Source organism: Chelon labrosus (assembly GCF_963514085.1).
Source record: "Chelon labrosus genome assembly, chromosome: 12".
Classification (NCBI taxonomy): Eukaryota; Metazoa; Chordata; class Actinopteri; order Mugiliformes; family Mugilidae; genus Chelon; species Chelon labrosus.
Genome location: NC_140345.1, coordinates 13,361,002 through 13,374,790, shown reverse-complemented (window position 1 = coordinate 13,374,790; position 13,789 = coordinate 13,361,002). Strand labels below are relative to the sequence as shown.

The 13,789-nt window shown below is 39.9% G+C and overlaps 2 protein-coding genes across 3 annotated transcripts; one reads left to right on the top strand and one right to left on the bottom strand.

Moving 5' to 3' along the window:
* Positions 1-758: 758 nt before the first annotated feature.
* LOC311497220 (uncharacterized protein) lies at positions 759-5,352 on the bottom strand. Its single transcript, XM_084557417.1, has 7 exons — positions 4,229-5,352; positions 3,745-4,128; positions 3,616-3,654; positions 3,391-3,517; positions 2,936-3,010; positions 2,752-2,830; positions 759-2,660 (listed from the first exon to the last, which is right to left on the bottom strand). Exons 1-7 carry the CDS (start codon positions 4,332-4,334, stop codon positions 2,586-2,588), a joined length of 885 nt encoding a protein of 294 aa, XP_084413543.1. The 5' UTR covers positions 4,335-5,352; the 3' UTR covers positions 759-2,585.
* Positions 5,353-6,094: 742 nt separating this feature from the next.
* On the top strand, positions 6,095-13,174 carry LOC311496621 (TBC1 domain family member 15). Of its 2 annotated transcripts, none has more exons than XM_084556518.1 (10): positions 6,095-6,466; positions 7,716-7,901; positions 8,020-8,138; positions 9,362-9,465; positions 10,654-10,721; positions 10,943-11,089; positions 11,812-11,902; positions 12,006-12,154; positions 12,250-12,388; positions 12,484-13,174. In XM_084556518.1, the coding sequence occupies exons 1-10, from the start codon at positions 6,259-6,261 to the stop codon at positions 12,650-12,652; spliced, it is 1,380 nt and encodes a 459-aa protein (XP_084412644.1). In that variant the 5' UTR covers positions 6,095-6,258; the 3' UTR covers positions 12,653-13,174. The 2 variants fall into 2 exon arrangements, with proteins under 2 accessions (XP_084412644.1, XP_084412643.1); XM_084556517.1 differs by having other exon boundaries at positions 12,247-12,388.
* Positions 13,175-13,789: the final 615 nt, after the last annotated feature.

The following is a 13,789-nucleotide window of genomic DNA, read 5'->3' as shown; positions in this document are numbered from 1 at the left end:
AGATGAGGGAAACAGATGATTCATGAGAAGGTTAACGAAGCGATATACCACAGGACACCAGCACGGCCGCCATTTTTAACTCTCAGACCGAAAGCACATGGTCAACCAACAAGGGTTAACACATGTGTCTTTGTATCAGTTATTTTAAGCTTGTTTTTTTCTTTGAGGGGAATACCAGTTAACCACATTACCCTTTGAGGAAATCAACACTGGTGAAATTTCCACTCCTAAATTGCAATGCTTTGCTGTTAGCGTACTGTGTATTGTCATATTCTAGTTGGAGTGGAACATTTGTACAGCTTTTAGAGTCAGTGTAACATGTGTGTTCCGTTGTGCAAGAGGATTGACGGTAAATAAGTGAATGTGAAACAAACTCCATACAACTGAGGTCGAGAGAGTCTTATTCCTCAGTCTCCTTTGTTGGTGCTGTTTATCAGTGCTAGTGTTTTCTCTTGTGACAAGATTTGTTTCAGAGTCAATGTCACTTTAGTTTATAAGTTCAGTTCTCGCTTCTTTTTTTTCTTCTTTTTCCACACATGCTGTCACCACGAAGAAGTGGCCTGACGTTGCCTAATGTGATAATGCGTAGGTTGACAAGTGCCTGGCAACGCTTAGGTTCTAATGGTTTAAATACATTTACATTTGTCTACCACTTAAGGGCAAGGAACCATATACGGTAAATTCATTAATTTTGACTTTAAACAAATATTTGTGAAAAATTTCACAAAAGTAAAATAGTCTCCATATGCCCTACAATAACACTCCAAAGCTGACATTTTGAATTTCCAAGTGTGTCACTGAGTGCCCTATAAAGGCTTAATGTTTTACTAATCCTTTTGAATGTTCCTTGTTACCAGTGCACTCTTTTTTGAAGTAAACTTGTCATTTTAGCTTTTAGTTCAGTTCACGCTTTTTTTTTTTCTTTTTTCACACATACTGTCACACAAAAAGCACAGTGTCAACACCTCACGGCAGCTGCAGCGACAAAACTTTTTATTTTCTTCACAGTCCTTAAACATGACATGGCAAACAATAATTTAACAGCAAACTGACTGGAAAGTTAAAGCTGGAGCGCTACGACACGAGCGGTGGGTTGACAAATAAAGTGACTAAGACACAGATGTATTATCATCTAATCAATCTAACACCACTCCCCCCCACGCCGCCTTTTGTTTAGTTTTCAGATTATTCCACAGAAAACAGAACTTCGAGGCTGAAAGCTTGAGATCATTTCCTGTCACTCTTAGCATTGCAACATAGCACTAACACTGGCAGGTTAACCGGTTAATTCAGTTTTTATTTACACATATTTACAATAAAGATTATTACACTTCATTCATCTTTAAAATAGATTGGGTTGTATTTTGGCATCTCTACATTTGCTAAGACTGTATTGATGCCTTAAACAATGTGGTCTTTCGAAAATAATGCCTTAATGTTCAATGTTATATTTTCTTGCGTTTTACAATATCTGACAAACACAGTAAAGCTTTGGGAAAGTCATGCTAAATAAACTAAGGTCTGCTTAGAGTGGCTAAGGTTAGGGAAATATCCTAGTTACCATTAATTAAAAGACATCAGTTATGTGTCTGTGAGAGGACACAAATATCTAGATAAAGTTGAGAAATGCTACATGCCAACTCCCCTGGTCTCCTTTACAGACGGTCAGGGTTCAAGCCTAATCGCCACCAAGCTGCCGTTGATAACCTTATCTGCCACAGGGCCACCACGTCATGGTGACCCTGTGATTTTTGTCTCATTTACATTTCACATTAAGTGCACTCTAAAGTGTATCTAAAATAAAGGTCACGTCTACATTAGGTCTACTTCCCCTTCCTCCACTGTCAGTTCCACTGAACTGTGTGCGGTCGGGCTTAAATCGTGAGGCGTGGAATAGTCCAGTTGGGAGTTTCCAGGGATGCGGAGCAGACCGGCTACTATGACAAAAATCTAACTGACAGTGACATTAATCAAGCTGTAAACATTTTTCCTGTCTCTGGAGATCACTTTCTTTCAAGAACAAATTCACAGTAGAAATGGAGGTCAAAATCCACAATCGCAAAAAATACGTCACAAATGTGCAGCAGTGCTTATGTGGACTTCACAACTCATACCTTTTGTCTGTACCCCTCTAATAAATGAAAGTATAACTGTAATAAATGACAGTACACTTGGTATAGATGGTATTAGCTGAAGAGGATTTTTTTTTTGTACCGATAACTTTGAAAGATCCCCTATTGGTTTAAATATTCCAAAGTTTCAATACTCAGCAGAAGAAAGCTATCTGTACTAAAATGATCTGTACAGAACTAAGCACGGAGAGTAAACCATTCCTGGCTGGCTTATCTACATTTCAGGAACCACAAAATGATGAATAACTTTGACTCCACAGTTATTTGTTCTACGCAGTTGTGCTTAGTTTTGATCACTCAGAGGATCATGTTGTATGACATGTGTCCTACACACTAAGACACTTGTTCACACACAAACACAAACGTGCGCAAAACAAGGTCGAATACAGGAATGGCTTTTAAGACAACTTTAGACAAGAACAAGTTTGAGATGCAGCTATTTTTGATATTCTGCTATTTTGAATAATCCACGTTTACATATATACTGTCTGCCTGATCCACACTTTGGTCCATTTGAACTGTCGGGGCCTGCAAAGACACACATTAAGGTTTGCTTTAGCTGGCTGTTAAAACACTTTTTGTCTTAGCTATTATCTTCTATGGCTATTAAAGCACGTACCTTAACGTTGACGTAGATGGGCTCCTCAGTGGCTTTCACCTCAGGAAGTTCCTTGTCCTTTTTTTTGTTAGATTCTTCACTGCAAACAGAAAAGAGACCCCCTTTGGATTCTAGGTGATCAGAAATTGCACCACATTGTCGCGGCAGTGGTCTGGGATTTAGCCTCTAAATCGTAAAAACAAACCTTTTGGCTTGGTCGGATGATGTTCTGCTAAAATTTGCATAGTAGCCAGATTCCTCTCTGGTGAAAGCCTGTGACCTGGGAACAAAAAACAACTCACATTGCTGCCATCTTATCTGACAATGCTTAACAGTAGTGAGTAAAAAAAATAAAACAACAACATATTTTTATATTTGCTATTCGGCCTCAACAATGCTTTACTTGCATTTTTGTCATTCTTTTCCATAATCACACAACCGCTCTCTAAGTGTGAAACACTTCACATACTGTATATCACATATATCATTCTGGAAGCTGAAGCTATTTCACATGAAGGAAGATAAACAGATTTTTGACAAGAAGGAGGATTTAAACAGACTTCAGATAAGGGTAACAGCAGAATACACCATAAAATAAATATACTTTTTCTATTTGCATGCTCCACACTCAGCTTGCCAATAATCTAAAAATGGGTTTACCTTTTGTGTCTTACGAAAAAGAAAATTCCAATTCCAGCAAGAATGATCAGAAGTGCACCAATTAATGGAAAGATGATGAAATAGATGGTTTTTGAAGTACTGGTTTCTGGTTCGGGGGTCGCTGTGACTAAAAAGGCAATCACAGATTTGACAAACTGGATATTAGTCTGGATCTGTTCCAAGAAACAAGCAGTGTGCTTTAAAGGCTGGCAAATGAGCTTATACCTTGGATTATTGAATTGTTGGATGATGTAAAATTTCCACCTGTGGGAGAAACATGCAAAGGATTCATTTTATTTTCCTGTACTCAAACATTTAGTTTAAATCAATGAATATTTTTTGTGAAAATCTAACCATGGAAGGAAATAGAGACATAGTCTTTAACGTAGCTGTAGTTTTGATTCTTCACTTGAATTCGCACGTAGATGTTTCGCAGAATTTGTCCATCCTCCGTGGCGTTCAGGATCCGGAGGGAGCAGTTGCCTTTGTCCTTATCTCCGAGGAGCTTGGTCTTTCCTCTGTACTTCTCAAGCACACATGTCTTATTTGAGTGATAAATGAATGCTTTTCTGTCATTGTCACTCTGACTGCATGTGGTTTTTTCATTTGCCGCTTTCCAGAACAATGTGACATTGTCTGTGTGGTGATTTTTTGGATACGTAAACGTGCACGGTATGGTTACATCTGAGCCCGGTCGAACTGTAATACTTCTTGTGACATTTATAGTCCAGTCCTGGCCTGTGTTTAAAACGAAACCACATCAGACACTGCATTAATTAAAGTTCATACCTCAAGAGCTAAATTCAAAACAAACACATCAGCTCAATATATCACTCACCTTTTGAATTCACTAACTCAGAAGCCAGGATCAGTATGAGACTAGTGCCAATCAGGCCTGGCAGCGGCATCTGATCCAAGTGAGACATTCTTAGGTTAACAAACATAATCCTGAAATCTTAAAGGTGGTTCAGGTGTCCAATAGTATCAATCACAAACAGCCTACATAGTCAAAGCCGTCGTATTCTCCCATAGAGCAAATACTCACTGTGTGAATGGCCCAGAGGAGGTTAGAGCAGTTTGTTGTGCTTTGCTAATATGTCTAAGATCTTAACTGTGATGTGAAATTTCTTGGGTGTGTTTCCTGTTGCATGTTGGTGCTGAGTTGAGAAAAAAAGGGAAGTTGGAACAGAAAAGTGAACACTGACCACAGTCTAACCATCTCAGAGTTTGAAGGCAAAGCTTATATATATTTACAGTGTTCACTTGGATCACAGGAGCAAACGCCGTTCTTTCTCTTCATGGTCTGGCTCTGTCTTATCACTTCAAGGCGTCTCTGCGGCAACTTTTTACATTATTCTGTGATTCTGTGGGTTTGAATTGTGCTTATGTAGTGAACAGACTATTTGTGGAGACACTTCTGTGTGTTGTTTGAACATATCAGTAAGTGCTATCAAGTGAATCTGCTGCTTGTGTGGAGGAGGAAGTGACAAACTTTGCATCATCCAGGATAAGGGTGTTGTAACATGAGTATTCAAAAGAAGATCTTAGCCAACATTAAAGGCATCTTCACTCCATGAACTAGTTTCAATAATTCCATTCATGAGCAACGTGTTAGTCGATTGTTTGTCTACACTGAAGGACGGGTTCAGATTTTTAAAAGCTGATGGCGAGTTTGGTTGCAGTAATTGATCAAATATTCAAAATTGTTGTTTCGCATGATATGTCATGATCTTAAAAGAAAGCTTCTCATAGTTATGACTTTTAACCTCATAATCATGATGTACCATCTACAAATGATGTCTTGTAATTTCACATGAGTTTTAATCTCATAATTATGACTTTAAATCTTATAATTATGACATTTAATCTCATAATTATGACGTACTATCTCCAAATTATGGCTTGTAATCTCCAAATTATGACGTACTATCTCCAAATTATGGCTTGTAATCTCCAAATTATGACGTACTATCTCCAAATTATGGTTCGTAATCTCATAATTATGATTTTTTTTTCTCATAGTTATGATCTAAATTTTATCATTTAAATCGTATAATAATCTCATTATTATGACATACCATGCGACTCAATTTCTTTTTCGAGTGGAAATGGGCTTCCATAGGTTAATGGCTGTGTAGGTGGGACGAATCGACATTGTGTCTTTTTAGCACCAAATAAGCTTTTAGTGTTGCTGTACTTTTAGATGCTTTTGTCTATTTGGCCAAAGCTTCAAGCTAGCATCACACGCCCACCAGTCCACCAAACAGGATGTTGTCTCTGTCTTTGTTGTCTTTAACTCCAGGTAAAATACAACCCGTATTCAATCGTGTATGTACACAATTAGGACAATAGTGACATTTGTCTAATGAAACTTATTTTTAAAAAATTATAATTGCACAATAAATGTTTATTGCATTTTAACCTAACCTCTGTTCCAGCTCAAGATACACGTCCCATTGAACTTGACGTTATTACATTACGGAACCACTAGATGGAGACACGCTCTCAAATCCAGCGTGAACTTTGACACTTGAGTCTGGACCGACTCCACCTGGAATGTGAGCCAAACAAACACGGAGCTCAAAGGTGCAGTCATATGACTCCCAGATGGCAGAATGAGAGTCAACAGAGCTGAGGAATGAGTCTCCTGAAACACTTTTTCAAGCTTTTGTGATCTCGGACGATTCGATCCTGCTGGGAGAAAAGAAAAAAAGTTAAAGAAATCAGTCCTGGCTCGAGTGCGGCTCTTGAGCGCACAGGAGGAGATGGGCTTTCGGGAGAGGCGTGTTGTTTAGGCAGCGGGTTGTCTGGTACGATTCTGTGGATGCGGCGCGACTGGCAAACTTTTCTCCAGCTGTGTGCGGCGTGATGGAAAATCTAAATGACAGAAATCCTCGAGCGACAGCGTCACAAGGGATGAGCTCCAGCAGCCAGCGACCGCATGTCCGCTCTCAGAGGAGAGTAGCAGCGGTCAGCTGTCCGGCTGCGTCCGGCGCACGGCTCTCCTTACATGGGGTCATGGACGCAGAGGGGAGGGTCGACGAGTCAAGACTGAGGACGCATATCTTCAAAAACGGTACATCTATCTATATATCTATCTGTCTGAAAGGGAACATGCCGAATCACATGCATTGCGATGCTGTTTTGCACGTGTTTGCACTTCATTCATCTAATTATGCATTATTTCAACCATAAAAAATTAAAATGGAAAGTACTTGGCATGCACAGCCTACGCGCTGCAGCTGAATTCACAACCTTCATTTCTCATAGTCTTGATGACTTTTTATTTACTTATTTATTATTCTGATCCAAATATTAAAGGCTGAACATCTCTTTATTCCTGCCCTTTAGAATATGTGTTGAAGATATATATAATATAAAGATGGTCAGACTTTTCACAAAAGGTTCACAATAAATAAGTGGCTTTAGGTTGGAGGGAAATATGACATTTTTTTCCCCTTATTATTATTCAGCAAATATGCTTTTTGGACTAGTTGCATTGAGATGCATCAGTGAATTGGTTGTTCCTACAGAGGAAGTCAAGTGATGCTGGGCCTCAGGGCGATTCTTGGGTCACAATCGAACTATTCTCTTAATCTAACATTTCATTGCACATCTGACCCCCTGGAGCCAACAGAACACCAGCGTGACTACTGTGATAAAACAACAGACACCATTTACAGAGTTTCTAAGATTTCTAAGAAGAAAAAGGAAATCACATGAGATTTAATAGACAAAAAAATATATATATTCAGTTTGGGGTAGGAGCTAAGATTATACTGGAATAGTGTTTCAGCAGGGGCTCCAGCATAAGGATATAAGAATTAGACTCTGTCTCAGTCAGTGAGTTGTACTGACTGGCTATCCTGTCCAGGTGGCACACATGCACAGGACAATTATCATCTACGCAAAGAAGTTCTGCCTCTGGTGAAACATCACAATGAATCTCTCGGTGTGATGTGAGCAGGAATGTGGAAACTCACCCTCCTTTTCTGTGGCCCTCTGACCTTTATGCACATTCCAAGCCTTCAAACATGGAAACTAAAGATTAAAGAACCAGGAGAGTGAAACATTACATAAGATGTGTTAAATCCTCATCTCTGGTTCCGGTGAAAGCAGAGTAAAGTTCATCAAAATAAGCATTAGTATTTTGGCAAAGGCCTTCTATTTGCTCAGGTCTTGTTCCTGCTTGTGATCTATTCAGAGTTTTCTTTCATTCAATCTGGCTGTGATTGGTTTCACTGAATGATAACAGCTTGAAAAGACTGCAGAGTCAGTTCGGCTGAGCGCTTTAATTGATCAAAAGGTCTTCATTCCCTGTCCAGGAGGTGTGTCTCCGTCTGAGCGTGGCCTGGTGTGGCGTTTCCTGTTCGGGATGTACCCGTGCACCTCAACAGCTTTAGAGCGCTCTCTACTGCATGAGCAGTTGGTCATACGTTACCGGGTCATGAAGAGGAAGTGGCAGCAGTTCCTTCCTTCCACTGTGCAGATGCACCTGAACGGCACTGATGGTAAAGGCCTAACCACGAGCGAAATCTGTACATCACAGTGAAGGAACTTATTTATGGATCTCAAGTGTCAGTCTTCGATCTTCCTCTTTCCTGTCCTGTCTATTGTCATGTGATCCAGCGGAGTTGGTGGCAGCTGTCAGGTACTTTGACCGGAGGGAGGCAGAGGCCCAGCAGCAGACCCAAGATCAGTCTGACGAGGTCAGGGACAGGCAGGCTTTCTTGGAGCTTCAGGCCCAGGTTAGACCCATCGAATGCATGTTTCTAATCTATGTATCAAATGGTATCAGTTGTATTTTATATGCTGCTTCTGTTATTTAGATTTCTCAGGCCGTGTTCAAAATATTATCCTTGGCCTGGAAAAGATCAGTTGTTTAAGTTGGGAGGAGTGAAGGATGTATGCTTAGGGAAATGACACAACAGGATCTAATTTAGTTATACAAACCATTTGTCATTTATTTACTCTGGCATCGTTTGACCTCTTTGTACTAACTGAAGCATTGAGCCACTTAAAAGGGAATTATAACGTGATCGTTTACTCACCCGTATAACTTTAGTGTCATTTGGAGCCGTTCAGACAACATTTAGATCCGTGTATATCCATATAGTGGGAGTGACTGGGGCACCGAAACACAGCCTCTAAATAACGCATTATCTGCCGCGAAACTCGTTCATTTCACCAATATTTTGTTATGATATGCTAGTGCTATTACCCGTTGAGTCCAGAGTTACCTGTTGTCTATTTGCGGACGTGCAGCGGTTTGTTGTTCTTTGGCCAGCTGTTCCTCTCTCTGCCTCCGCATCCTCCTTTCAACAACCTCCTCATCCATGTACTCTGGCTCAAAACGGTAAGGACGTCCATTATAAACAAAGTTGTCACCCACAACCTTAAAATATTCAGCCATGTTGCAAAAAACTAGCAGTTGCAAATTACAGGTAAACAAGCCACGCGGGGTGCGCGCGGCGCTCAGAGATGACATCATCCAGGTCAGAGGTTAGTAGGTCAATCTACAGACCCCGGATGATGATAACAGGTAACTCTGGACTCAACGGGGAATAGCACTAGCGTACGATAACAAAATATTGGTGAAATTAAAGAGTTTTGCGGCAGATAATGTGTTATTTAGAGGCTGCGTTTGGGTGCCCCAGTCACTCCCACTATATGGATATACGCTGATCTAAATATCATCTGAATGACTCCAAATGACACCAAAGTTATATGGGTGAGTAAACAATCGTATTTTATGCCAGAAATAAGGTCCAGGTTATAAAAAACGGTTCTTCCCCTTTAAGGGGAGATATATCTGTGTAATTTGTAAAGCAAGGGCACATTACAATTAAATGAAGTGACAAATACTCAAAATTATGAACTCTGTAAAAGCTGACGGAAAAAGGTGATGAGAACGCTTTCAATAGTAGCGTAATATACAATACATGTCTCTCCATACCCTTCTTGTTAACAGATATTATTTGAGCGGGTCACATTTGACCGTGAAGAGCTGCAGGAAGCCATACGGATCATTGACAAGGATGCACCCCGAACCAACAGAGACCTGAGCTATTACCAGTGAGTACTGTCAGCCAGTATTGGTTTTTGTTCTTTATAAACACTCACTTGCCAGTTTATTAAAGTACTCTTGAGGAAACTAATGCATTCTAATACAACAGTCCTGCACTAATTCTTAATTTCATGAAGGTTATGGTATTCAGTTTAAAAAAAACACAAAAAAGAGAACCATTGAATTGTGTTCTCATTTTGGAGGCTGTGGTTTATATTACTATTCGATTGCACTGTGTTGTACAGACACGTGTTTCTATTATTTTGACATGCTCGTACCACACCACAGACTTCATCCTCCAAAATGATCATGGAGATGAACTACCACATTTCTTATACTGTTTGAACATAAACTGAACAATATAACAAAGCATTAATTTTCACTAGTGTACCTAACGTTTTGGCAAGTGAGTGCACATTAACAAACGGTGCATGGAATTTAATTCCTTGACTTGAAGTTCATGGGTTTAAACATGCAGCTCTTTTAGTTTTAAGCAGATAAAAATCACCTGAAAAAAGTACTGCCTGTTCACTGTTGTTTGCGCAGTCATGTCAAGAAAAACTAAAGAAATTAAAATAATTTTTTTTTTTTTAAATGTACTTCCTGCTGTGAAGGGGAACAAATAACTGTTATTTTAATCTTCGGCCATGTTCATTTGTTTCGATAACAGGGAATAGAACAGTCATGCTTTAAAGCTGAAATTATGCAAACCTTCAGTTTAGGGTCAATTCTGTACTTTTGTACGTGGTTTACAACCAATTGACAAAGTTCACAAAAAGACTTTCAGCCTTTCAGTAGAAGGTTAGATGAGAGTTGGTTAGAAAAATAATTTTGTCTGTATTTTGGTTCACACAAACTTGATTTCAGCAGTATACTGAATATTTTACCTGCTTCTTCTAAATGTAAGCATCTTGAAGAAATGATATATAAAAAATACCACAGAAGCTCCTGTAGTAGTATTTAAAAATAAAATCAACTCTAGTAAATTGATTTAAACTAATTGGGTGTTTAAATAATTTCCATTTAGTTCAATGGAAATCCCTTTTAACATGGGATGGAGTAACAAAATATCATATCCTAAGAGTTTTGCATGACCATACGATTAAGCATATATTGCACATGGAATACGTTTCTGCAGAGGTGTTTAAATAATTTTGCTGTCATAATCTATACTAATAACTTGTGTGTATCTGCAGGGATGAAGGTTTAGGTAATCTGCTGGTGTTGAGAGACATCCTCATCACATATGCTGCTTTTCATCCAGGTAAAAAGCCAGAATTGGCCTATTTCATTTTTATTGTGTCTGACTCGATCAGACAGATTTAGCAGTTGCGTGAATTCATCCGCTTGCCTATGCTGCTTGCTCTGGGGCTTTCGGGATCAGGGTTCTGCTAAGCATCTAGAAGCAATTTTGAGGGTTATTGACGCTATTCAAACGTCCCGTCAAAGACGTCACCTGTTTGTCCACTTGTTTCGTTGATCCAGAGGTCACCTACGCCCAGGGAATGAATGACCTGTGCAGTCGGTTCCTGGAAGTTCTTGACTCGGAGGTGGACACTTTCTGGAGTTTTTCTTGCTACATGGAGAAATTCTCCAAGGACTTCAGGGCCGACGGTCTGCACAGAAAAATAGGTGAGTACCAAAACTAAATGTGAGCGCTTCACTGTTTCCTGTCGAAGGTCATATTTGAAACAAAGCCCTGCCATTTGGCACACAAACTGCCTTCTGTTAGACTCAAATATTCCAGCTTTTAATCGACTTGAATGGCTCCAGAGCACCTGCTGGTGTTTTTCTGTGGGCTGCCCTAGTTCTTATATTGTTCTGCACAGTATAAATGGCCTCATCGTTTAACCCATATGAGACATCCCTGGTGTGTCTTAGATGAAACTTTACATCCCCATTACAAAGTTACAATTTAACCAACATACAATGTTGTTCCTCTTTGTTATAATTGTTTAGTCATGCACTGGGATTTATGTCTAAAAATCCCAGAAAGTTGATTCTTACTGTGTTATCTTCTTCAAGAGTACACAGATATTTTCAAAAATAACTTTTCAAGGTGTAAAATAAATGAAGATTTCCTGTTGACAAACTAATGCAGCAGATGTCACAAGAGTTGCGACCTCTAGTGGTAAAACTAAAACACTGAAAGCTTCTTCCAAGAACAGGACATGTTTTATAGCACAGTGGGTCAAGCACTTAGACACAAACATTAAAAAAAAAAAAATTAATACATATTGGTCCAAAGCCAGATAAATAGGTGATGAATGCATTAAAAATGAAAGTTACTCTATCCAGAACACTAATTGTGTCTATAATTGAGTATATGAGAATGTCGGTTTAATGTTTTGTAGAATTGGAGGCAGCCCTGCTGAAGGAACTGGATCCTTTGCTTTATGCCCATTTGGTCAGAGACAGCATGGAGAGCTTGACATTCTGCCACAGGTATGCCTGCATAGATCCTAGGAACCCCATGCTGTCCTCAGATTTATTTTTTCTTACATGCATGCTTTGTTTATGTCTGTGCATGCGTTGTCCTCCCTTCAAGGTGGCTACTGCTGGGTTTCCAAAGGGAGTTTGAACACAGCGATGCGCTGCGTTTGTTTGAAATCCTGAGCTGTGACCATCTGGAGCTCATCTCCCAACAAGTCGACCGAGCCCGTTATCAGGAACGGCTGTCACGGAAATACAGCACAGGTGAAACTCACAAGGAAAGTAAAGCAAAGTTAAAAAAAACATGCCCGTTAAATGTCTTACGGTGTTGCGCCTGTTGTTGCTGATGTTTCCAGAAGACCACTCGGAGTCAGAGCTGCAGGCCATCAACACTGACTTCACCTTCGAGCTCTTCATTTGTGCAGCTATCCTGTTAGAGAACAGGGAGTCCCTGCTGCAGTGCCGAGATGACGTGCAGCTCATCCAGTTCACTAGCAGGTTTGCCTGTATTCTAAAAAAACAAATCTGCCGTCGCACAAAATTAGATATTTGTTCGTCTGAATGTGCTAGTAAAACTTTTACCTTTCGTGCAGCCTTCAGAGAACACTGGACCTGAACAGCACGCTGAAGAAAGCAGAGCAACATTTCTACAACTACTGCAAGCGCTGCGCTTGGGATTATTTGAACGGACGCTGCAGAGAACAGAGGAGCAAAGAGGAAGACTTTTTTTATCAGCTGCGTAGTTTATTTGTTTTAAAGTGATAGCAGTTACTTAAAAACCTAATATCACGGACTCAAGGGACATCGAATCCTTGCTTGTAATTTTGACAGCACATATTCTTACTCTTTATTTCTTGAGGGAAATCCACACTGATGGCTGCTTATCTTAAATCTGATCGTTACTTGTGTTAATTATGAATGTAGAGTATTTATTGTATGAGAGCTGACCAGCACCAACTGTGAGTTGTTTTGTTTGCTCTACCAAACTTACCAAATTAGGGTAAAAGTTTAATCGTATGTTACCTCAGACTAAGAGCTTTAATGTTCTTCCTTCCTGGTTATGCAATATTCAGCTGCTAGCAGTGTGTAAATACAAGGATGTGGTGTGTCACAACAGGTGCGGCACGTACCAAACAGCAGTCGTATGTAATGCCTGATGGGACATGTGCCAGAGAGGCCTATGTAACAAGAACAGATGGGCTCTGGCAGAGGAACCCGTGCAGTAATGAGGAAGAAAACCCTAGTGCACAAATGTCTTAAATAAAATTAAATATTGTACCTCAATAAAACTACTGGATATTGTTTTGTTAAGTTTTGCTCATGATTTGAAGGAAAGCCCCCTAGTTTTACAAACCACTGCCTACAGAAAATAAGCAGAACCGAGTAAAAAGTGAAAGGAATGCAAAATAGGGAAGTTCAGTGCTACCAGCCTGAATCTCTTTTTGCTTTTAACTGAATTAACTAACTGAACCGCAAAAAATATTTTCGTAATGATTAAAAATAAAAAATGGTAACACTGAGTAACACTCAGTAGGCAATGGAGCATGTGAACAACGTTGTCTATGTTCAGAAACTATATTTACATTACAAAGCAATGCTCTCTGCAAAATAAAACAGTTCTAGGTTGACGCCTAATGTGGTTTGGCCTGTGATTTGACGTATTGCAGCTGACTTTTTTTTGCCTAGCTTCGCTCGGTTACACTAGTGGCACAGTGGTGCAGAGATAAGAATAGCAAACTCTCTTTCAAGGAAATCCAGCGAGTGGGCAGAATCGTGGGCCTGGAACTTTCTTTGGTGGAGTCACCTGACTCGCTGTTGAGCTGTCCCTCTATATACACTGGGGAGAACACACGCTCGCCCTCTTAGTCCGCCTGTCTGAGAAGGGAACGGGAGCGCTGG